A 23,255-nucleotide genomic window follows, 5' to 3' on the forward strand; every position below is an offset into this window, starting at 1 on the left:
CTCATCATAAAATGTAACCCAGGATAGACACACACCACACCTCATCAAAGGGTGTCCCACCAGTCACTTTTTATGATGACACTATCCCTTTAATAGAAACTATCCCTTTAATGGATGTTTTGCGAAAAGCACAAGGAAAAGGAAACAACTTAATTGTCTGTCAAAGTGCAGTTACCAGAATAACCACAGATGTAATTGGAATCTCCAATCTTGTGGGTTTTTTATTCTCGAAGCTTTAGTGGGTGGAGTCAGGAGACTCAATGGAAGGGTTTGTATGTAAGGAATTTAAAGCAAGTCTTACCGGACTCATCACTTCAATTATACACACCTTTAATCCAGACTTGTTAGAAAATCCATCGCCTTCCTTTCAAGATGCAAGTTTTCTACAGATGGACGTTTGTGGCTGTTGTTGCTGCGGTTGTTTGTGTTGTGGATGTGGTGGACGGTTGGAGAGGTAAGTGGGTTATTACCCTCACTCACTTTTAACATTCTACCTGACTGCTGTTATACTAAGTAGAGGACAGTGCATATCTGAATCTGTGTTTTATACATGGATTGCTCACTGAAAAACTCCCAGTACTAGCTGCAAGGAATACTTAGGTATAAAAAGAATCAGGAGTGAGAGGATTTAGTTATGAGGAAGGTGAGAGAAACTGGGGTTCTTTTCATTGGAACAAAGACGGTCTACAGGTTGTTCAAAGTTTACGGGGGTTTTGATGAAGTACATCAGTTAAACTATTTCCACTGGTCAGTGATGCAGTACATGGAGGGTTGTTAGGACACAGAATGTCCTACCAGAAACAGTGGTGGTAGCAGAATAGCATTTAAAAGGGAAGTGAATTAAAATGAAAAGCATTTGTGGAAAGGGCAGGGGAATGGGACTAATAGGAGAGCTCTTACAGAGAGCTGGCACAGGTGCAGTGGGCCTTCAGAGTCCATGTCTAATTATTCTATCACGGACTTGCAGGCCATCCCATTACTAAATTGGCCTGTTTTTTGCCCATTTTAAGCCTCAGAAAAAGCGCTGTACTGCGCTAGGTTTCTTCCCCTTCCACCTGAAAAAAAAATTGAGCAATCCTTTCTAAAGGTGCCGAGTGACCCCTGAATCAACTCCTGTCTCTGGGGTCTGTTCCACATCCACTATCCTGAGGGGATGCTCCATATTCTGTAGCTAGAACTGAAATTCCAACCACAGTTTTCTGCTTCCTTACTAGCCTGGACAGCCAAAGGGTAATGCTTATTGAGCATTGTGTTTAGACTGAAAATTCTTGGTTTACTCTCCGAATTCTTCTGTTTACACATATTTACCATCTTTTTGGACCCCCTCAAACTGACACCATCAGGATAGGGGAGCGCGATGGCCCATGTACCTATGCCACCATTCCACTAATGCAGGAGTTAGACTGCTCCACCCTCTGGGCTATTGTGCAGAGTGTGCGTGGCACCTGTTCCAGTACCTCGCAAATGTGCTGCTGTCCCACGATCATTCTCCCTTTAAAGGATGGCCCCCGGGGTTCAGCATCTGCGTCCAGCTGAGCAGAGCCTGGAGAGGAGTGCGCCCACCGACGCGGATTCTCCACAGCTGCCCCTGCCACCAGTGTCTGCTCGTGCTCACTTGTGTGTGGTGACTCGCCAGTTGCCAACCCCAATTAACTGACTCCTAGGACCACCCAGATATGAGTATCTGCATTGGTGGATGGCTTGCTAAGACCCATAGAACCATAGAAAAGATACAGCACAGAAGGGGGCCATTCGGCCCATCGTGTCCGCGCCGGCTCGAAGAACAACAAGGTGCCCATTCTAATCCCACCTTCCAGCACCCGGTCCGTAGCCCTGCAGCTTACAATACATTAGGTGCAGGTCCAGGTACTTTTAAAAAGAATTGAGTGTCCCTGCCTCTACCACCAATTCGGGCAGCGAATTCCATGCACCCACCACCCTCTGGGTAAAAATGTTTTTCCTCATGTCCCCTCTAATCCTTCCGCCAATCAACTTAAATCCATGTCCTCTAGTTCTTGAACTCTCCGCTAGGGGAAACAGGTACTTCCTGTCTACTCTATCTAGGCCCCTCATAATTTTGTACACCTCAATCAAGTCTTCCCTCAGCCTCCTCTGTTCCAAGGAAAACAACTCTAGCCTATCCAATCTCTCCTCATAGCTGCAACTTTCAAGCCCTGGCAACATTCTTGTAAATCTTCTCTGCACTCTCTCCAGAGCAATTACATCCTTCCTGTAATGTGACCAGAACTGCGCACAATGCTCCAGCTGTGGCCTTACCAGCGTTTTATACAGTTCCATCATTATATCCCTGCTTTTGTATTCTATACCTCGGCTAATAACGGAGAGCATTCCGTATGCCTTCTTCACAACCTTATCTACCTGTACTGCCACCTTCAGGGACCTGTGCACATGTACTCCGAAGTCTCTCACTTCCTCTACCCCTCTCAATATATTCTCGTTTACCGCGTATTCCCTTTTACTGTTTGCCTTCCCTAAGTGCATTACCTCACACACCCTGGGTTGAACTCCATTTGCCACTTTTCCGCCCACTCCACCAACCCATTGATATCTTCTTGGACTCTACAGCTATCCTCTTCACTATCAACTACACGGCCAGTTTTTGTGTCGTCTGCAAATTTGCCAATCATGCCCCCTATATTCAAGTCCAAATCATTAATATATACCACAAACAGCAAGGGACCCAACACAGCCCTGTGGCACACCACAGGAAACGGATTTCCATTCGCAAAGACATCCATCGACTTTTACCTTTGTTTCCTGTTACTGAGCCAATTTTGGATCCAATTCGCCACATTTCCCTGTATTCCATGGGCTTTTACCTTTCTGACCAGTGTGCCATGTAGGACCTTGTCAAATGCCTTACTAAAATTCATGTAGACAACATCCACTGCACTACCCTAATCAATCCTCCTTGTCACTTCCTCAAAGAATTCAATCAGATTTGTAAGGCATGACCTTCCCTGAACAAATCCATGCTGACTATCCCTGATTAAACCATGCCTTTCCGATCTCTCAGTATTGATTCTAATAGTTTGCCCACCACCGAGGTAAGACTGACTGGCCGATAATTGTTTGGCCTTTCCCTCATACCCTTTTTAAACAATGGTACAACGTTTGCAGTCCTCCGATACCTCCCCTGTATCTAGTGAGGATTGGAAAATGATCCTCAGAGCATCCGTCATTTCCTCCCTGGCTTCCTTCAATAGCCTAGGAAACAATCCATCCAGCCCTGGTGACTTAGCAACTTTCAAGGATTTCAGTCCCTTTCGTACTTCCTCTCTCATAATGTTTACCTTATCCAATATTTCACACCTCTCCTCTTTAACTACTACATCCGGATCATCCCTTTCCTTTGTGAATACAGAGACAAAATATTCATTTAAAACCCTACCCACATCCTCTGCTTCTACACACAAGTTACCCTTATCATCCCTGATGGGTCCCACCTTTTCCTTAGCTATCCTCTTGTTCTTAATGTACTGATAAAACATCTTTGGGTTTTCTTTAATCTTACTAGCTAATATTTTTTCATGCCCTCTCTTTGCTTTCCTTATTTCCTTTTTTACGTCATCCCTGCACTTTCTATACTCCTCTAGGCTTTCTGCAGTATTTAGTTTTCTGTGACAGTCATAAGCTTTCTTTTTCTGCTTTATCTTGCCCCGTATACTTCTAGACAGCCAGGGGGCTCTAAATTTGGCAGTGCCACTCTTTTTCTTTGAGGGGACGTGTCTGCATTGTACCTGTAGAATTTCACTTTTAGAGCCTTCCACTGGCTTGCCACTGATTTCTCCTCAAGTAGTTGTGTCCAGTCCACTTCTGCCAAATCACTTCTTAGTTCTGTAAAATTTGCCTTCCCCCAATTTAAAACGTTTACTCCTGATTTAACTCTGTCCTTTTCCATAATAATGCTAAAACTAACTGAATTTTGGTCACTGTCCCCAATATGGTCACTCACTGTCACTTCACCCACTTGCCCATCTTCATTTCCCAGGACTAAATCTAGAATTGCATCCCCTCTTGTTGGGCTTATTACGTACTGGCTAAAAATGTTCTGGAGTCTGATTAAGAATTTTGCGCCCTCTGTGCCCCTCACACTGTTTGAATCCCAGTTGACGTTAGGGTAGTTGAAGTCCCCTACTATTATTGCCCTCTTATTTTTGCACTCAGAAATTTGCTTACATATTTGTTCTTCTATCTCCCTTTTGCTATTCGGGGGTCTATAGTACACTCCTAGTAGTGTGACTGCCCCTTTTTTATTTCCTAGCTCAACCTATATGGCCTCGATTGATGATCCATTTAGCAGATCATCCCTTCTCACAACTGTAATTGATTCTTTAATCAATAGTGCTACACCCCCCTCCTTTTTTATCACCCACTCTATCCTGCCTGCAAACTCCATATCCAGGGATATTGAGCTGCCAATTATCCCCCTCTTTAAGCCAGGTAAGATGTGACAGAGCGCCCTCAGAGGCCGGCAGCTCCTCTGAGGAATTGCCCTCTGCCTTCACTGCGGTCATTGAAGGGCCTGTCAGAGAACAGAAGGCAATATTAAGCATCATCACAGTTGTGTCATGTTGCAATGAGCACACTGAGGTGTTCAACATGCCAGTCATTGTTAACATCAATTCATGTTGTCTGTGATGAATGGAAAGTTGCGGGGTGCCAGTATCGGCGTCCCGGACGGACAGGCACTCGAGGTTGTGGCTGATCTGCAGGGTGTCCTCCTCCACGTCTGAGGATCACGATTTGTGGAGGCTCCCCTCTAGTCCTTGTCCTCTCGCGTGCATTTTGCGCTCTCCTCCTAGAAGGGGAGAAAGTACAGGCGTGTGAGTGAGTGATGGTGAAGTGGCCAACCGATGAATGCGTTGCTTTGGGTGAGGCTGACCGTGAAAGAGGTGCATCAGAGGGCGAGTATGAGACAGACATCACATTGGATCAGGATTGGGGTGAGTGGTAGTGGTGGGGTCACAAATGGGGAGGTGAGGAAGTGCTCAGGAAGGACAGGTAAGTTGAGGATGAGCCTTAAGGGGGTGTGAGGAGTGATGTTTTGGAGTAGTCTTGGCAGTGCAGAGTGAGTTGAGGGATGGGGGGGGGTGGGCTGATGTGAGACACGGAATGCAGGAGAATCAGTAAGTGTACTTACTTTTGCTGACCTAGTTAGGTCTTTAAAACGCTTCCTGCTCTGGATGCAGGTGCGGGATATGTTGCTGCTGCTGGTGACCTCCTGCCACCTCGAGCCAGGCCTTCTTGGTGGCAGAGGTGAGGCACTTCCTCCTGTCGGCCGGGTAAAATAGTTCCCTCCTCCTCCTCACCCCAGCCAGTTGCAGCTGAAGTGAGGCATCACTGAATCTTGGAGCAGCCTTGCCCCTGTGCTGCTCCATTGGGTCTTCTGACTGTTTGCTTCAGCAAAATCCATTGGAGCAATGGTCCTTTAAATCTAGACGCTCCAGATAGCCTGTCATGCGGGCGCGCAGCCCGCCTACTGCGCAGCTCTTGGACGGCAAACCCAGAAACAAAATTAATGACACCAATTGAGTCGCGATCGCGTGGGGAAAGGTAAGATTTTATTATCTGGGTTAGCCGCACGTCCATTGATTTCCCCCTCCCATCCTTTTAAAATTGAGCCCATTGTATTTTAAATGTTCTGAGGCGTTTGCGAGATGTGCTGGAGCTTTCTCTAAAGTAATTGATTTAAACGTCATCTAATGTGGGCGGCCAACTGGCCTCTACTGAGCCCCATGCTGATCTTCTGTGGCTGAAGTGTAGCCCTTTGTTGAGAGCCCAACTTCTAAATCCTGATTATATGAGATGAAGAATAACACAAAGGACCTGGTCAGCTGCAATGAATCTGGCAGCCTTCACCCCAACAAATTTTGAATTAATTGTAATGTAATCTCATTAATTTTGGTCCAAGTGCACCACCATATCCATTGGGGACCTTTTGCATGTTCTCAGTTCTGAAGCAACTGGTCTGGAGCCTGACAAAGAACCAAAGTGCAGCAACACCAGTGCTACTGTAAGCTTGGGTTTATGAGGCAAAGAACCACTGCTGGTAACTGTATCAGGGAAGGAATATGAGAGGAAATAATGGCAAAGAGAGCAGTAAGGAGAAAGAAAGGGAATAAGAGATGAGGAGAGGGGAAATCAGGAGACAGAGAGATAAAGAGGAAAAAAAGAGAGAGAATGAGAACAGATGAATTTTGCAAGTACCACAATGAATGGCTCAGTACAACAGTACACCTGTAAAAAGTAAAATAAATCACAAATGTATTCCACACCAACCAATTTAGAAAAAAACATTACCAGGTTTGAGCTGCTGAGAAGATTGAGATTGATATGTTGGCAAGATTTCATACAGAGCAGTAAAATCATAGAACGGTTACAGCACAGGAGGCCATTCGGCCCATCGAGCCTATGCCAGCTCTTTGTAAGAGCAAACCGCTGAAACTTCCTTTTGATAAGGAAGAAAATTGGTGGCAGGATCATTAAATATTGCCAGATTTCGTGTTCCTTCCATGTTGTGCCCTGCGACAGCTGAGCACACTCGGGGATGTTAGTCAACCTCAGAACTCCTGCATTAAGGAGCAGGAGGGAAAAAAGTCAGGTGATAATACCTTGCATCTATTGTGTGCCTGTCACACCTCAAAGTGTCACATTTGAAAGTGCGTGCTACATTAGCCCAAATGTCATATTCAAATTATTGCAAATCACAACTGTAAAAATAGGGAGCATATCAATGAACAAGCGCCATCTTTAAAAAAGAGCAATTAGCATCTGAATGATCACATGATGTGCCTAACAGCTATTGGCCTTTAACTACCCTCAAGATGTGCCTAACAGCAGTTACATTTTGTGGCCTTAAAGGGACAGGAGAACTTGAACATAATGCCACCTTGGCAGCAGAATACTACCCTGTGCATTACATGGTATAACATTCCTGTTGTATCATCAGACTTACTATAGGCATTGCCACAGGAGATCCATACCATCAATAAACAAAATGCTCAGGTCAGATCCTGACACAAGGTCTGGATGGCAGAATGAGCTGACTGTCCTTTTATATCTCCTCCATTCTTATGATGTTCTGTTGTGTTTTTCTTTCAGATATGCACCTGTTTCATGTGCAGTGTCAATGCAAATATCATGATGGTAAACTGGCTGACGTAGCTTGGCAAGATGCTTTTGATGGTACGACTGTTTTGTACTATGATGTGGATAACAAAACATTTGTTGCAGTTCAGTCTATTGCACAAGCTGAAGCGGACAGGCGGAACTCAAAACCAGGTTTCATTGTGTCTGTTCCTCGCCGTCTAGCAAGTCTCTGTGAGAAAATTAAAGAAACCGCTATATCAAGCAACACCACCCTGGAAAAAATGGGTAAGATACTTTATAAAAACAACAACTTACACTTACAAAATGTCCCAAAGTACTTCACAGAGAGAGAGGTGGGGAGAGGAGTTATGGTGGAAGAAGCAAGTTTTGGAGAAACATGTGTCAAGGCAGAGGTTTGAGAAGAGAATTCCAGAAAAATAGGGGTGTGATGGTGGAAGGCTGTGCTACCGATGGAGCGGAGGTCACGCAGGCTCAAGAGATATCAGCTGGGCTGTGAGGTTAGAGGAGGTTGTTGAGGTAGGATGGTATGTGGCCTTGGAAATATTTACTTGTGTTGTGAGTTCAGAGCTGGAAATTAATAAATTGCTCAATTACTGTTTGCATTGACGCTTAGTAAATTTAATTCTGAAAGACAGCATTAAAACTTTTGAACTACCTTCCATTGATTTTCAGAGGGAGTTTAACGTCTCATCCGTATGATAACACCTCCAACAATGTAGCACAGAAAGACTGCTGCATTGTCAGGGATGCCATCATGTTGATAAGATATTAAACTGAGGCACCATCTGTCTGTTCTGGTGATTAATGTGGATATTAAAGCTCCCTCTACACTGTCTCATTAAACGTTCCCAGGGCAGTTACGTCACGGGTTAGATACAGAGTAAAGCTCCCTCTACACTGTCCCATCAAACACTCCCAGGGCAGTTACGTCACGGGTTAGATACAGAGTAAAGCTCCCTCTACACTGTCCCATCAAACACTCCCAGGGCAGTTACGTCACGGGTTAGATACAGAGTAAAGCTCCCTCTACACTGTCCCATCAAACACTCCCAGGGCAGGTACAGCACGAGTTAAATACAGAGTGAAGCTCCCTCTACACTGTCCCATCAAACACTCCCAGGGCAGGTACAGTACGAGTTAAATACAGAGTAAAGCTCCCTCTAGATTATCAGAAAAGTGCCCCTTACTGCACCAGTGAATAGTCCCATTTCCAGAGCAGTCATCCTTATGTTTTCTCTGAGTTAGCTTGTTCATTGGTTTCAAATTAAAGAGGAGCTTTGAGCTGTGGACTTGCTGCAGTGAGACTGCCCTAAATTCAATTTACGTTTCAGTAAACTGTTACAGCCAACAGACAGAGGAGACGTTCATCCCCTCAATCTGGAGCTGGATTCAAACCCAGGGTGGAAGGATGGTGACTGAACGACTGCACCATCAGTTCACACCAAGTCAGGCTCTGAGCTTTTCAACAGTGCTAACTATAACCCTCAGTCCATTCTTCTCTGTTTTTACAGCTCCTACATTTACTAGAGCCTTTGTTCAGAAGAAAGCAGGTCGGAGTTATTTGGTGTGTTTGGTGGAGAACTTCTTCCCCAGTGACATTAAATTGAGCTGGGTCAGAAACGGTGCCGTCACTGTCAACGGACCGGTGACAACTAGAATTCTACCTCAAAAGGACAGGACGTTTCAAGTGAAAAGTATCCTCCTGTTGAATGAAGATGCTGATGGTTCATACTCCTGTCAAGTGGAACACGAGACCATCAATGGGAAACTCATGGTACCTCTAGGTAAGGTTAGCTACTCAGGAAAGCTCAGACAGGTCAAAGCCATTCGACCCAACCAACCCATCCTGTTCTCATAAAGTTCAAACCTGCCTGCTCACCATATCCCTCACTCCCTCCTCTCTCCTGAAACACATCCAATCACCTTGTGACCCCACCCATTCTGTCTGCTGTGATATTTGTCCCTGCTAACTTATTCCACAACTTGATTCCCCTTTGGGCGAAACCATTCCTCCTGACTTGCTATTTTTAGCTTGTGTTTAACTAAGGACCTTGTGCTTTTCTGTCCAATTAAACAAACTGTGAGGTCTGTATTAGTGGAAACTCAATATCCCCTATAGTGGAGGCGTCTCCCCAATCAGTAATGGAAACTGACAAAGAATCCACTTCCTTCACTGTCTCTCACACACTTCTACCGTATCCTCCAACTCACTGTCAGCAATGCCATGGGCCATTTACTGGTGAGTAATGTTCAGGTAGCTTTTATATTTACGTAACTGGATGTGGAGCATGTGGGGAATGTCTTGTTGTTAGATTAAAAACACAAAGTAAACTGGCCATCACAAGACTCCCAACTGTCCTTTCCACAGAACGGAACGGGAATACTGAAAATGAAGCTTTGATCATCATCGGAGCCGTGCTGGGGATACTGGGAATAAGCTCTGCTGTGGTGACTGGGATTCTGTACCACTGTGTCTTAAATCGTAAGCTATTACACCAATTACAAACTATTGTTAATGTTCCAGATTAAATTGGGAGCCCAAATATTTTGATCTACTCCATACATTTGGTGTGTTTAAAAATGTTTTTATGGGGGGTTTCAGTTTGTAAAGAGAACTATGAATATGATTGATTAAAGCAGGACAAGGAATGTGCTAACGGAAGAAAATGGTCAGAGTTGGACGTGTCCGTGTAGATATCAGAGCACCTCATGTTAATGGGACCATTGGAGAAAAGAGAAAGTAAAAGGAGTCTTTAAAGTGATAAACTTTGAAATTACAGTTTGAGATATTTTATGGTGCTTAACCAGTTTGTACAATAATCCTTGTCCACTGTTTTAATGAAGGTGTTTTAAAATGAACCGGTCAACACCACTGTTAAATAACAGGCAGAAGAATATCATATAAATATTGTAAATGGTCATCTAGGCCATTGAGTGGATAGAGAGGACAGAGAGGCAGTGAGACAAAGAGCAAGAGGGTAGACATGTACACAGAGAAAGAGAGAGCATGTGTGTGTGAGAGAAAGGGGAGCAGAGGAAGAGACAGAAAACCCAGGTGAAATAAAATAGAAAGTGGGAGGGTGTATTTAGATATATATCACTTACAGGGGTTGACGTCAAACTGTTAACCTTTCTGTTTCTTATACAGGTTGCAAGCAATTCAATATTAAATCAACAGGTGAGATAAACTGTCCTTTACTCTGAATAATTTTGGCCTTAAGAATATTTTGCTGGGAGGGGGTGGAATATTAAACACGGTAGTACAATTTGGTGATTTTCTCTTTCTAGCAAAGTTCACTAATCAGAAAGGACGATGTCAATCCATTCCATGCACAGCCAGCATGCGATCCAGTACCTCAAACACCTCTAATTCCAGCAGTTCTTCAGGTAACAGCAATTTTGTAACCCGGTCAACTCAAACAGATCAACACCAACCATTCTTCTCAGCAATGCGATCTAACCCAGGAATAGCTTGATCCCTCATCCCCACTGTCTCACAGACCAGGAAGGTCTCTCGTTTCATCCCTGGGCCTGTGCTGAGATAGGAGTGCTACAATTGGCCTCAGTGCCCAGGCCTGAGGAGGGGGATGGTGGGGGAGATCTATAAATATCCCTGTTCCTGGCCTCTATCCGGTGATTCCTGCCAGAAAGAGCATGTGTGACGACCACCCCACCAACTGTTGACAATCACTGTCAAGAGTCACACGTGACAAATGACTCCTAGTGTGGGGCACCAGAGGGAGCAGTGACTCTGGAACTGTACTTAAACAAGGAGGCATCATCAGGAGGGGAGGGGAGGGAAGAGGATGGTGAGAGAAAAAACATTCTTTGTGTGTCTGAGCATTTTGAAGTAACTGTTGCCTGGTTTGCAAACCAGGACAGGTTCTGAACAAATAAACTTACATTTCATTATCTTCTTTTCAGCTGACGGTTTGACTAAATCCTCTGCATAAGGTAAAAGTTCTGTCAAATATATTCAGTGATGTTTGTAACTGGGAGAAGTGCCTCTAATGTTGGTGTGCAATTCATGGGTCACCTGAACAGATAGAAAGACATAGATCTTTTCTGGGCAATAAGCATTAGTTGAATGAAACCTCAAAAGGATTTAGTACAGCACCTTCCTGTATATAATAAAGAATGTCACTGTATTGATGCAATAATTCAGTCTTGCATAACAAGTTGCTTCAAACTATCAAGGGCTTTGGGATGATTCGGAGAGACATGATAAAGTGTATAAATGCAAGTATTTCCTCCTTAATCTCATTCTCTTTTCCTTCACAGGATGCAAAGTAACAGATGAAGCATCCTGGGGTTTTTTCCTGTGTCCACCTGTATTTGCTGTTTTCTGATCAAAGCATTTTCTGTCATCGTAGATCAGCTCCTCCGTGGCTTTCTTGAGAGTTTAGGCCTTAGCTCACAATCATGTTTAGAAAGGTTTTTATAGCACCCCCACTGGCTCGTTGAATAAGTCGACTCATACTGAGCCATACAGACCAAGAAACTCTCCGGTTTGATCCCTGGTATATGCTGCGTTTGGCGTATGCTGCGTTTGGCGATCTCAGCCAGGGTGGTGGGGCTGCAATTGGCCTCAGTGCCCTTTGGTCCAGGGAGCAAGCAAATAAGTGTGATCACTACTCAGAACCTGCTGCTGGAAAGTGTGTGGATGTCAGGTGAGGAAGGGATCGGCCTTGGCTGTGATGCCCTCAACAATCAAACAGGCTGCAGACACACAGGGTCACGCACAGAGAATCTATCAATGTCCCTTTCCAACCTTCTGCTCCCATCTACACTATTTACGGTGCCACCTAACTTAGTGTCGTCAGCAAACGTAGATATACAGCTCTTTATTCTTCATCCAAGGCATTTATAAATATAGTGAAAAGCTGTGGCCCCAGTACAGATCCCTAGGGAACATCACTAGTAACATCCTGCCAATTGGGTACATACCCGTTATTCCCACACACTCTGTCCCCTACCTCCTAACCAATTCCCTATCCAAGCCAATAGTGAGGTTACACTTCTCAAGCCCAATTCCTTCCAACCGATGGTGTACAACGTCCAGCGTTGGGACTCTCCCCAAATGATGCAACATCCCAGGGAAGTCAAGTAATAAATGCTTGTCCAAGTGAAAACATCATTGACAATTTCAACCAGTAACAGAGTGCAAGATTATTTTCATGAACAGTGCAGCCTGTTAACAATGTCACAGAATAAAAGTGCCATTTAATTTTTCTCTTTTTCTTGCCCTTCTTGGAAGCAATGATAATAACTGTGTTCAAAATAAATTGATATATATTAATGAACCGGACGTGTGTATAGAGAATATAATTTCAAAGTTTGTGGATGACACGGAACTCGGAAATGTAGCAAACAATGTGGGGGATAGTAACAGACTTCAGGAGGACATGGGCAGACTGGTGAAATGGGCAGACACATGGCAGATGAAATTTAACCCAGTGAAGTGTGAAGTGATACGTTTTGGTGGGAAGAATGAGGAGAGGCAATATTAAGTAAATGGTACAATTTTAAAGGGGGAGCAGGAACACAAATCTGTGAAGGTGGCAGGACAAGTTGAGAAGGCTGTTAATAAAGCCCAGGATCTGATTTTTTTTTTAATAGAGGCATAGAGTACAGAAGCAAGAAAGTTATGCTAACGCTTTATAAAACACTGGTTGGGCCTCAGCTGGAGTATTGTGTTCAGTTCTGGGCACCGCACTTTAGGAAGGATGTCAAGACCTTGGAGAGGGTGCAGAGGAGATTTACTAGAATGGTTCCAGGGATGAGGGACTTTGGTTATGTGGAGAGATCAAAGAATCTGGGATTGTTCTTAGAGCAGAGAAGGTCAAGGGAAGATTTGATACAAGTGTTCAAGATCATGAATTGTTTTGATGGAGTAAATAAGGAGAAACTGTTCCCAGTGGCAGGAGGGTCCGTAACCAGAGGACACAGATTTAAGGTGATTGGTGAAAAAACCAGAGGCGACATGAGGAAAGGTTATTTTACACAGCGAGCTGTAACAATGTGGAATGCACTGCCTGAAAAAGTGGTGGAAGCGGATTCAATAGTAACTTTCAAAAGGGGAATTGGATGAATACTTAAGGGAAAAAAATTACAGTGCTATGGGGAAAGAGCAGAGGAATGGGACTAACTGGATATCTCTTTCAAAGAGTCGGCATGGGCACGACGGGCCAAATGGCTGCCTCCTGTGCTGGACCTACGATGAAACCAAGACAATCCCACAGCCTAGCCAGTTAATCCTGTGTCATTGTGAATGCCCCTCTCCTCCACCCTCAATTCCTCACCCACAGTCTCTGTCTGCCTCAGTTACCGCCCCGGCACCCGGCACGGTTTTGGCGAACGTTCATCTTTTCGTCCCGCCGGAGGGGGCTGCAGTACCGACTCCGGCCAGCGAGGACTCGAGGGGGGCGCTATAGAGTTGGCGCCCATCGCGCGCTCGATTTAAACAGCGAGCGCGTGCGGTGACGGTTGGGAGCCGTCAAGATGGCGGGGTGGGGGCAAAACTGGGCGCTGGATATGGTGGTAGAGTATATTGAAGGACAAATCGATAATTGTTTTAAAAATGGCCCATTTAGGGTGGTTTACGGGTAAAGGCTTGTGTTTCTCCCGAGCAACTGTGAGAATCTTTGGTATTTCTGGTGCCGATCCTGACCCGGGATTTCTCATCCGCGTCCAGAATGTTCAACCCGCCTTTTCCCTTCACACCTCTGACGGGCCGGGAGTTTCTCTTTTATTTTATTTCAGATTTCCAGTTCTTCCTATTCCCTCTTCCCCCCTGGCGTAAGGATGCAAGCCTGGCTCTGATCATCGAATCACACAGCACAGAAGGAGGCCATTCGGCCCGTCGTGCCAGTGCTGGCTCTTTGAAAGAGCTCTCCAATTAGTCCTACTCCTCCCCTACCCTTTCCCCTGCAAATATTTCCCCTCCTTTGTATTTATCCAATTCCCTTTTGAAAGTTATTATGGAATCTGCTGTGATGCCCCCCATAGTTGAATATCCCACAGACTCTCCCTGTCCAGTCTTTTGCATGAAGAAGGGTCACCCTGGGGCGATCATCAGATGGTGCCCATGGAATCCCAGTAAGAGTCAATGCCTTCAGGAGCGATGGGGAGAAAGTTGGCGCAAATAGGAGGATTTACAGTTACCCAGATCTGAACGACCCCCCTCCCCCCCGTGCTTTATTTCCGCCAAGCAACCCCCTGCTCGCAACTATAGTCTCAAGATCCCAGAGAAAGTACTGTGGTAAAACTGGACATCACAACAGTGTCACTCAGCAGCCCGGAGGGTAAGTGCACCCGAAAATGGTGCTTAAAACTATTCAATTCACCAGCCTGGACAATGCTAATTTTTATTATACAGTTAGAATACACTAGCGAGCCTCTCATGGCATTGCTCACGGTAACTCAGATGAAACAGGTTCAGATTCTAAGAATCGTCATCTATAATGTAGTTTTAAAATTTACATCTGCGCACAGTTCCTGCCTACAAAACTTTACTTCCTATTGTCATGTTTTGGTCACAACATAATGTCAAAGTCTTCCTATTACAAATTCCCAATGCCCACATTTATAATGGGAACTGGCTATGTGAACCTCCCCACCAGTGCACTGGTTAAAAATTCATTTCCATTTCCACACCGTTCACCTGAGGAAGGAGGAAGCCTCCGAAAGCTTGTGGAATTTAAAATAAATTTGTTGGACTATAACTTGGTGTTGTAAAATTGTTTACAACTGGTTAAAAATGCCTTTACTATATAGTCAATCTGGAATTGCACCTTGGGAGACAAAACCAAGCATTCAGATGAAGTGGGGTTATGTGCCAAGAGATAGTTGAACCAGGGCTCACTGACATAATTCAGTCCCTATAAAGTCACCCATTCTGTCCTTATTTTTATACAATGCTATTGTTATAAATGGTTAAATAGGAAAATCATTAACAATGTTATTCAAATGGTTAAATAGGAAAACTTAGTTATTGCGAAGCACAGAAGTAGAGGTGGTTGGTGCATGGCTGAGCAGCTGGGAGATTCAAAACTGAGGCACGACGGCAGCACCAATGCTTTGTGATTTTTCTAAAATGGATCGCTGGTAATTCTCTAGTCAGGGTCGAGCCAATGCATATCCATGGCTGGTATGCAGATGTCACTTCAAAGGGAGCTGTCAGACCTCTGTTTATGTGGATTGGGGGACACTAAGTTCTCCCAGAAATATTGATACTGATCACCATGCTATCAATTGCTTATATTTCCACCTAGGACATTTGCAAATGTCCCATCAGGAAGTCCTGTGAGCAAGGTTCTTACAGTTTGACTGTCTCTGAAATTACTTGTCTGGTTTCTCGTACACAGCCCTGATGCTTGTAAAACCTAATTTGATTGGCTGTTCTGGAGCTGCAACGTGTGCTTTTCATTGGGTTAACGTTGATTATTTGTGAACGACATCTGACTATTTTCCCTTTGTACCAGTCTGGGATGAAAAGGAAGACAATCATGTGATTAGAACTGATGCCTCACATTCCCTGGTTCCCTTTTTGCTGAATTGCTATATAGGCCAAAGCTGACTAAGGACTCCATAATGTTCGTTTCTCATGTAATCCCTGTTCATCGATGACACGAGGTCCAAATTGTAACTTTAAAATCCTGCAGAAACCTGGTTAATTATCTCATTCTTTGAGAAATTTTGCTGTGTGAACAGTGGCTGTCACAGATGCCGACATAACAGCAGTCACTTTAAAGTCTCTCTCTAGCTCTCTCTTTCACCCCCCCCCCCCCCCCACTCATCTTCTTGTGTGCCCCCTACAATGTGAAGTGAAGTGAAAGCTGAAGTAATCAGTCCTGCTGTCAGCCAGTACTAACTTTTCCTTGCTTAGGCCTCTCACTAGATGGCAGTATGTGATTGAAAATGCCATTATTAGTTGGAACTGGCCTCCCCACGATCAACACTGTGCCTCTCACCAGTACCACGTTCTTTTTGTGTGTCGTAGATTCAGGGAAAACACCCGAACAAACCCAGTCCACATTCTAAAAGGAAGTAGCTACAAGGAAGAAACAAATATTAATAAAAGCACAGCAACATTCAGACCTCAAAATGGGAACAAAGTCCATTCTCCCCCAGAAGTGACAGAGAGAAGTGTCAAAAGCATTACGGAAAGTGGGGCCGATTGTACCATGATTTGGCGTGACTGTGAGCTCAGACACGGGGTGCTGAATTTGTGCCTCCTGTTCACCAGAAATAAAAAAAACAGAATATACTGGAAATATGCAACACCTTACTCAACAACTGTAAACAGAAAACAACAACAGCTTACATTTATATAGCGCCTTTAACGTAGTAAAACATCCCACCGTACTTTACGGGAGTGTAATCAGACAAAAAAATTGACACCGAGACAAAGAAGCAGATATTAGGACAGGTGACCAAAAGATTGACCTTAGAGGTAGGATGTTAAAGGAAGAGAGAGAGGTGCAGAGGTTTAGGGAGGGAATTCCAGAGCTTAGACGGCTGAAGACACAGCCGCCAATGGTAAGGTGAAGGAAATTGGGGTTGCACAAGAGGCCAGAATTGGAGGAGCACAGAGGTCTCGGAGGGTTGTAGGGCTGGAGGTGCTTACAGAACTAGGGAGGGGCGAGGCCATGGAGGGATTTGAACAGGATGAGAATTTTAAATTTGATGCATTGCCGGACTGAGAGCCAATGTAGCGAGCAAAGGGGTGATGGGTGAACGGGACTTGGTGCGAGTTAGGATATGGGCAGCAGAGTTTTGGATGAGTTGGGTTAATTGTGAGATGGGATAATTAAAAGATGTACCATTTATGATGTAACCATGTTCTACCCCACCTAGAGGTTCTGGGCCTTGGCCTCTACTGAGTGCGGGTGGGGAAGATGGTACACAGATACTAATTCCCTCCCCACCCCCTCCATCCCGTAGTGTCATATTAACTAGTTGGATAAAGCACATCTGAGTAGCAAAATTAAACAGCGTTTGCTGAAATTACTTTATCCTCTTAAAGACGGAGCTCAGCCTTTGTTACTTTTATGCAATCTGATCGATCACCTAAAGAGTTGTTTGGTCTCAGAAAAATGACATGTAGACCAATCAGAACTAGGTGAAGACAGAGCACTCAGCCTCTCTGCTTTGACCAACCTAATCTGACCTACTTGTTAATTGATTAAAATATGACAGAAGGAAACATGTACTCATAAGTTAATTGGATCAGAAATTCCCTCATATCTTTTGAAATGTTAATTGCATGCAGAACTTGCAGATGTTTGACAATCCTCCGAGGTTGTTCTCATAGTGAAACTATTTGTTATGTAAGTCAGGTGTTAATAGAATGGTAGAAAGTCTGCCCTTCACATTCTATCTACCTGAACGGTAAAATTGATTACCTGCCATTGTGATCCTGTGTGTTGTATTCTGCCTGGGAGTCAATAACAACAACAGCTTGCATTTATATAGCACCTTTAACATAGTAAAACATCCCAAGGTGCTTCACAGGAGCGTAATCAGACAAAAATTTATACCAAACCAAAGAAGGAGAAATTAGGATAGGTGACCAAAAGCTTGGTCAAAGAGGTAGATTTTAAGCAGCACCTTAAAGTAGGAGAGCGAGAGGTGGAGAGGTTTAGGGAGGGATTTCCTGAGCTTAAGGCCTAGACGCTGAAGGCACGATCACCAATAGTGGGGCAAAAGTGGAGAGTGGGGGGGGGATGCACAAGAGGCCAGAATTCAAGGATCGCAGAGCTCTGGGGGGGTTGTAGGGCTGGAGGAGGTTACAGAAATAGGTAGTGGCGAATGTCATGGAGGGATTTGAACACGAGGATGAGAATTTTAAAATTGAGGCGTTAGTGGACCAGAAGCCAATGTAGGTCAGTGAGCAAAGGGGTGATAGGTGAACAGGACTTGGTGCAAATTAGGATAAAGGCAGCAGAGTTTTGAATGAGCTCACATTTACAGAGGGTGAATGATGGGAGGCCGGCCAGGAGAGCATTGGAATAGTCGCGTTTGGAGGTACCAAAAGCATGTGTGAGGTTTTCAACAGATGGCGGAGACAGGCAATATTATGGAGATGGAAGTATGTGGTCTTGGTGGGAGAGGATATGGGGTCAGAAGCTCAGCTCAGGGTCAAACAGGACGCCGAGGTTGCAAATGGTCTGGTTCAGCCTGAGACAGTGGCCAGGAGGTGGGATGGAATCGGTGGTTATGGGTTGAGGTTGTGGTGGTGACCGAAGACAATCGCTTTGGTCTTCCCAACATTTAATTGGACCGAATGTGAGACAAGCAGTCTGACAACACAGAGACAGTGGATGGGTCGAGAGAAGTGGTGGTGAGGTAGAGCTGGGTGTTGTCAGCGTACATGTGGAACCAGCTGTGTTTTTGGATGATGTCGCCAAGGGGCAGCATGTGGATGAGAAATAGGAGGGGGGAGGGGGGGACAAGAACACATCTAGAGGTAACAGGTCGAGAAGAGAAACCATTGCAGAAGATTCTCTGGCTATGACTGGATAGGTAACAGTGGAACCAGAATGACATGTTTGGAAAATGAAAATATCGTACTGTCGAGGTCAGGGTATAAACGCACTGAGACAATAGTGTGGAGCTTTACTCTGCGTCTAAACAATGCTATATCTGACCTAGAAACACGATGCTGACACCGGATGACAAAATTGGAAGAATGGCTCCTTCCCCAACGCTAATCTCACTCACTCTGATGATCACTAAATTCACTCAATGGACTATCATATAACAGGTAAGTTCCAGTAAACAATGGACCATTAACACCAGGAAGGATCAAATTGACAGTTCTAAACCACACCTTGCATACCACAGAGAAAAATAGACTGATCCTGTCTTGTAACAATGTTATTCTGACTCTGTTGGAATCTGAGTTTCCAATAACCGTATTAGATCACAGTATTATTAGCTAGTGCTTAACACCAAAAAATAAATCTTTGCCAACTAATTGGACCAAGTGAAGCAAGATTTAACATATGATATAATCAATTCATTTTCCCTGCACCATGAGTTCCTCACAGGGACTTTCCACAAGTTATTTACACTCTAAAACCAGTTGGCTTCGCAAACCTTCCATCAAACTAGCGTGGGTGTCTGTCATTCAATGGAACGCAACTCAAATAACAATACTTGTTGTCACAGGATGGAGTTCAGTCAAGATCATGGATGATATTCCAGCCACTGAGTCCTCAGCAGCTGCTCAATGGGAAAAGCAGCAATTGGTATTCTATAACCAACAGCTAGGATCTCCACCTGATGTCACTTTGCTCTCTGTGGAGAACTCTCTGGCTTTTGTGGAACCCTTCCACATATTAACATAGTTAAGATGATCATTTACAATTATATCTTATGTCCCACAGTAACCATTAAGTAGGTACTGTGGCTCTTAAATATACTGTGCTGGGCCTTAGAAGCAATTTATCTTCATGGATCAATGCTGGGGACATTAGCAATTTGTAACTCAGAAGGATGGATTGCAGATACGAGCTAGTATATTGTTGGGAAATTGAACAGGTATCGCGGAAGACAGTGGGCTGCATTCTCTGAGACCTAAGTTAGAATTGAGCCCAGACTGATGTGGTGAAAGTGTTCTTGCCCACTCACCCAATTTGTCTAAATCACATTGGAGCCTTTTTGCATCCTCCTCACAGCTCACATTCCACCCCAGCTTTGTGTCGTCTACAAACTTGGAAATGTTACATTCCGTTCCCTCATCCAAATCATTGATATATATCGTGAATAGCTGGGGCCAAAGCACTGATCCCTGCAGTACCCCACTAGTCACTGCCTGCCACCTGGAAAAAGACCCGTTTATTCCTACTCTCTGTTTCCTGTCTGTCAACCAATTCTCAATCCATGCCAGTATATTCCTCCCCAATCCCATGTGCTTTAATTTTGCACACTAACCTCTTGTGTGCGACCTTATCAAAAGCCTTCTGAAAATCAAAGTACACCACATCCACTGGTTCTCCCCTATCTATTCTACTAGTTACCTCCTCAAAAAACTCCAGTAGATTTGTTAAGCATGATTTCCCTTTCATAAACCCATGCTGACTTTTTCCAATCCCGTTAATGCCTTCCAAGTGTTCTGTTATCACATCCTTTATAATAGACTCTAGCATTTTCCCCACTACTGATGTTAGGCTAACTGGTCTGTAATTCCCTGTTTTTTCTCTCCCTCCTTTTTTAAATAGTGGGGTTACATTTGCCACCCTCCAATCTGTAGGAACTGTTCCAGAGTCTATAGAATTTTGGAAGATGACCACCAATGCATCCACTATTTCCAGGGCCACTTCCTTGAGTACTCTGGGATCTAGATTATCAGGCCCTGGGGATTTGTCAGCCTTTAGCCCCATTAATTTCCCTAGCACTTTTTTACTAATACTGATTTCTTTCAGTTCCTCCCTCTCACTAGACCCTTGGTTCCCTAACATTTCCGGGAGGTTATTTGTGTCTTCCTTTGTGAAGACAGAACCAAAGTATGTGTTTAATTGTTCTGCCATTTCTTTGTTCCCCATTATAATTTCCCCCATTTCTGACTGTAAGGGAGCTACATTTGTCTTCACTAATCTTTTTCTCTTGACATATTTATAGAAGCTTTTACAGTCAGTTTTTATGTTCCCTGCTAGTTTACTCTCATACTCTATTTTCCCCTCTTAATCAATCTCTTTGTTCTCCTTTGCTGAATTCTAAACTGCTCCCAATCCTCAGGCTTGCAGCTTTTTCTGGCAATTTTATATGTCTCCTCTTTGGATCTAATACTATCCCTAATTTCTTTTGTAAGCCACGGTTGAGCCACCTTTCCTCTTTTATTTTTGCGCCAGACAGAAATGAATAATTGTTGTAATTCCTGCACACGTTCTTTAAATATTAGCCATTGCCTATCCACCGTCATTCCTTTTAGTAAAGTTCCCCAATCTATCCTAACCAACTCACACCTCATACTTTCGTAATTTCCTTTATTTAGATCAGGATCCTAGTTTCGGATTCCACTACTTCACTCTCCATCTTAATGAGGAATTCTGTCATGTTATGGTCGCTCTTTCCTAAGGGACCCCGCACAACAAGATTGTTAATTAATCCTTTCTCATTGCACAATACCCAGTCTAGGATCACCTGTTCACTCGTTGGTTCCTCAATGTATTGGTCTAGAAAACCGTCACATACACACTCCAGGAATTCCTCCCCCACAGTATTATTGCTAATTTGGTTTGACCAATCTATATGTAAATTAAAGTCACCCATGATTATAGTTGTACCCTTCTTGCATGCGTCTCTAATTTCCTGTTTAATGCCCTCCCCGACATCTCCACTACTGTTTGGGGGCCTATAGACAACCCCCACCAACGTTTTCTGCCCCTTGGTGTTTCTTAGCTCCACCCATACAGATTCCACATCGTGATTTTCCGAGCCAATATCCTTCCTCACTATTGCATTGATTTCCTCCTTTACGAACAATGCTACCCCACCTCCTTTCCCTTTTTGCATGTTCTTACTAAATATTGAATACCCTGGATGTTCAGTTCCCATCCTTGGTCACCCTGCAGCCATGTCTCCATTATCGCAACTATATCATAACCGTTAATATCTATCTGTGCTGTTAATTCATCTACCTTATTGCGAATGCTCCGCGCATTAAGACACAATGCCTTTAGACTTGTCTTTTTAAGATTGCTAGTCATCTTAGTATTATTTTGCACAATGGCCCTATTTGTTTTTCGCCCTTGTTTTCTCTGCCTTCCACTATTGCTTCTTCCCTTTCTGTCTTTTGTTTCTATCCTTGTTTCCTCCTCCTCTGTCTTCCGGCTCAGTTCCCATCAGTTGAGGTTCCTGCTCCTGCTCTCCATCCAGTAAACCCCCTGGAAAAACGTCACATTGATGTCAGGCGAGGACACCATTGTGCTCAGCTGTGATGTCCCTGTTGTCAAATAGGTTCCAGACACTCACTGTCTCGGCTCACACAGAAGAATGGGCACTTGGGCAAGGTACCACAGGGCAGTTGGTGGGTGTGGAGCTGTACCTGAGAACTAGTCAGCACCTTCAGGAGAAGAAGGGAGAGAACTGAAGGGAGCAAGAACACCCCAGAAAACTAAACTCCAACCTTTTAATAAGATCCTGATGGTATCTCTCCTAGTTTCCTCCAGATGTGTACTATGATCTTACCCCTGTCCTTTGCCACCTCTTCAGTCTCTCCTGTTCTCAGTCCAACTTTGTTTCTCCTTGGAAATTTGCTTACGTTCATCACTTCAAACTAGTTCATTCTATGAAATGAATTTGAGATGTGTAAATACACGTCTTTCTTTATCATGCTGAGGGAGGCAGGGCTGGGATGGTGTGGGTGCTTGCTGGTGTTAGGATTTGATGGTCGGGAGTTTAAGCAGTTCAGAATTTTTGTTCTCAGCGTGGAATCACTAATCTTTTTGATGGGTATATTGTGGGAGTATTACAATGTATTCAGTCAGTTGTAGGCTGACTATATATGGGCTGGCAGTTCCTGTTCATGTGATCCATATGTGCCCAGAGGCCGGTTTGGGTTTTTTTGTATCGATAGACACAATATTTTAATAAATATATTGTACCCTAATTTTCTTGGTCATTTGTGTAATATATTGGTAATATTATATTGAGAATGCTCTGGGATCATTACACACTGTTACATCAGCAATTTACAGGTTGTATCCAAGCACATAACAGGCTTGAACCAGTAGTTGTAGAGTGAATGCACTAAAAGATCCATCTCCATATCTACTTGCAGCCTCTGTGTAGTTTCCTAGCACATTGAGTTGCCACCCCATTGTATATTGATGTTCTTGCAAAGATATTGTCAGTAAGGGCGGAGAACTTCAGTCGAGTTTGATCACAGGGTCTTGAGTCAAACACTCTGATCAAAAACAAAATATGAATGCATCAGCCGATGATCTAAACCTCAGACCCACTAAAAGTTGTTGGACATTTTTGGACGTGAAGTTTAAGATTCCCTCATTACTTGTGTAATTAAGACTGTGTGAAGTTTAAGGGTAGATGAGGAGGTTTTTGATGAATTAGATATAATTTAACTCAATGAGTAGAACTTGGGTTGTAAATGCCAT

At 44.0% G+C, this 23,255-nt stretch overlaps 1 protein-coding gene across 1 annotated transcript; it reads left to right on the forward strand.

The window, feature by feature from the left end:
* Positions 1 to 313: 313 nt before the first annotated feature.
* On the forward strand, positions 314 to 12,404 carry LOC137306790 (SLA class II histocompatibility antigen, DQ haplotype C beta chain-like). The gene is made up of 8 exons (XM_067976171.1): positions 314 to 454; positions 7,126 to 7,398; positions 8,646 to 8,918; positions 9,503 to 9,616; positions 10,283 to 10,312; positions 10,423 to 10,521; positions 11,059 to 11,088; positions 11,416 to 12,404. Exons 1-7 carry the CDS (start codon positions 373 to 375, stop codon positions 11,085 to 11,087), a joined length of 900 nt encoding a protein of 299 aa, XP_067832272.1. The 5' UTR covers positions 314 to 372; the 3' UTR covers position 11,088; positions 11,416 to 12,404.
* The last annotated feature ends 10,851 nt before the right edge of the window (positions 12,405 to 23,255 follow it).

This window comes from Heptranchias perlo, chromosome 45, assembly GCF_035084215.1.
Source record: "Heptranchias perlo isolate sHepPer1 chromosome 45, sHepPer1.hap1, whole genome shotgun sequence".
NCBI lineage: Eukaryota > Metazoa > Chordata > Chondrichthyes > Hexanchiformes > Hexanchidae > Heptranchias > Heptranchias perlo.

Excerpts from the sequence above, each read along its gene's own strand:
- LOC137306790 (XM_067976171.1), top strand. The coding sequence starts at position 373 with ATGCAAGTTTTCTACAGATGGACGTTTGTGGCTGTTGTTGCTGCGGTT. Across the intron at positions 7,399-8,645 it reads CACCACCCTGGAAAAAATGG|CTCCTACATTTACTAGAGCC; the intron begins GTAAGATACTTT and ends CTGTTTTTACAG. Across the intron at positions 8,919-9,502 it reads GAAACTCATGGTACCTCTAG|AACGGAACGGGAATACTGAA; the intron begins GTAAGGTTAGCT and ends TCCTTTCCACAG.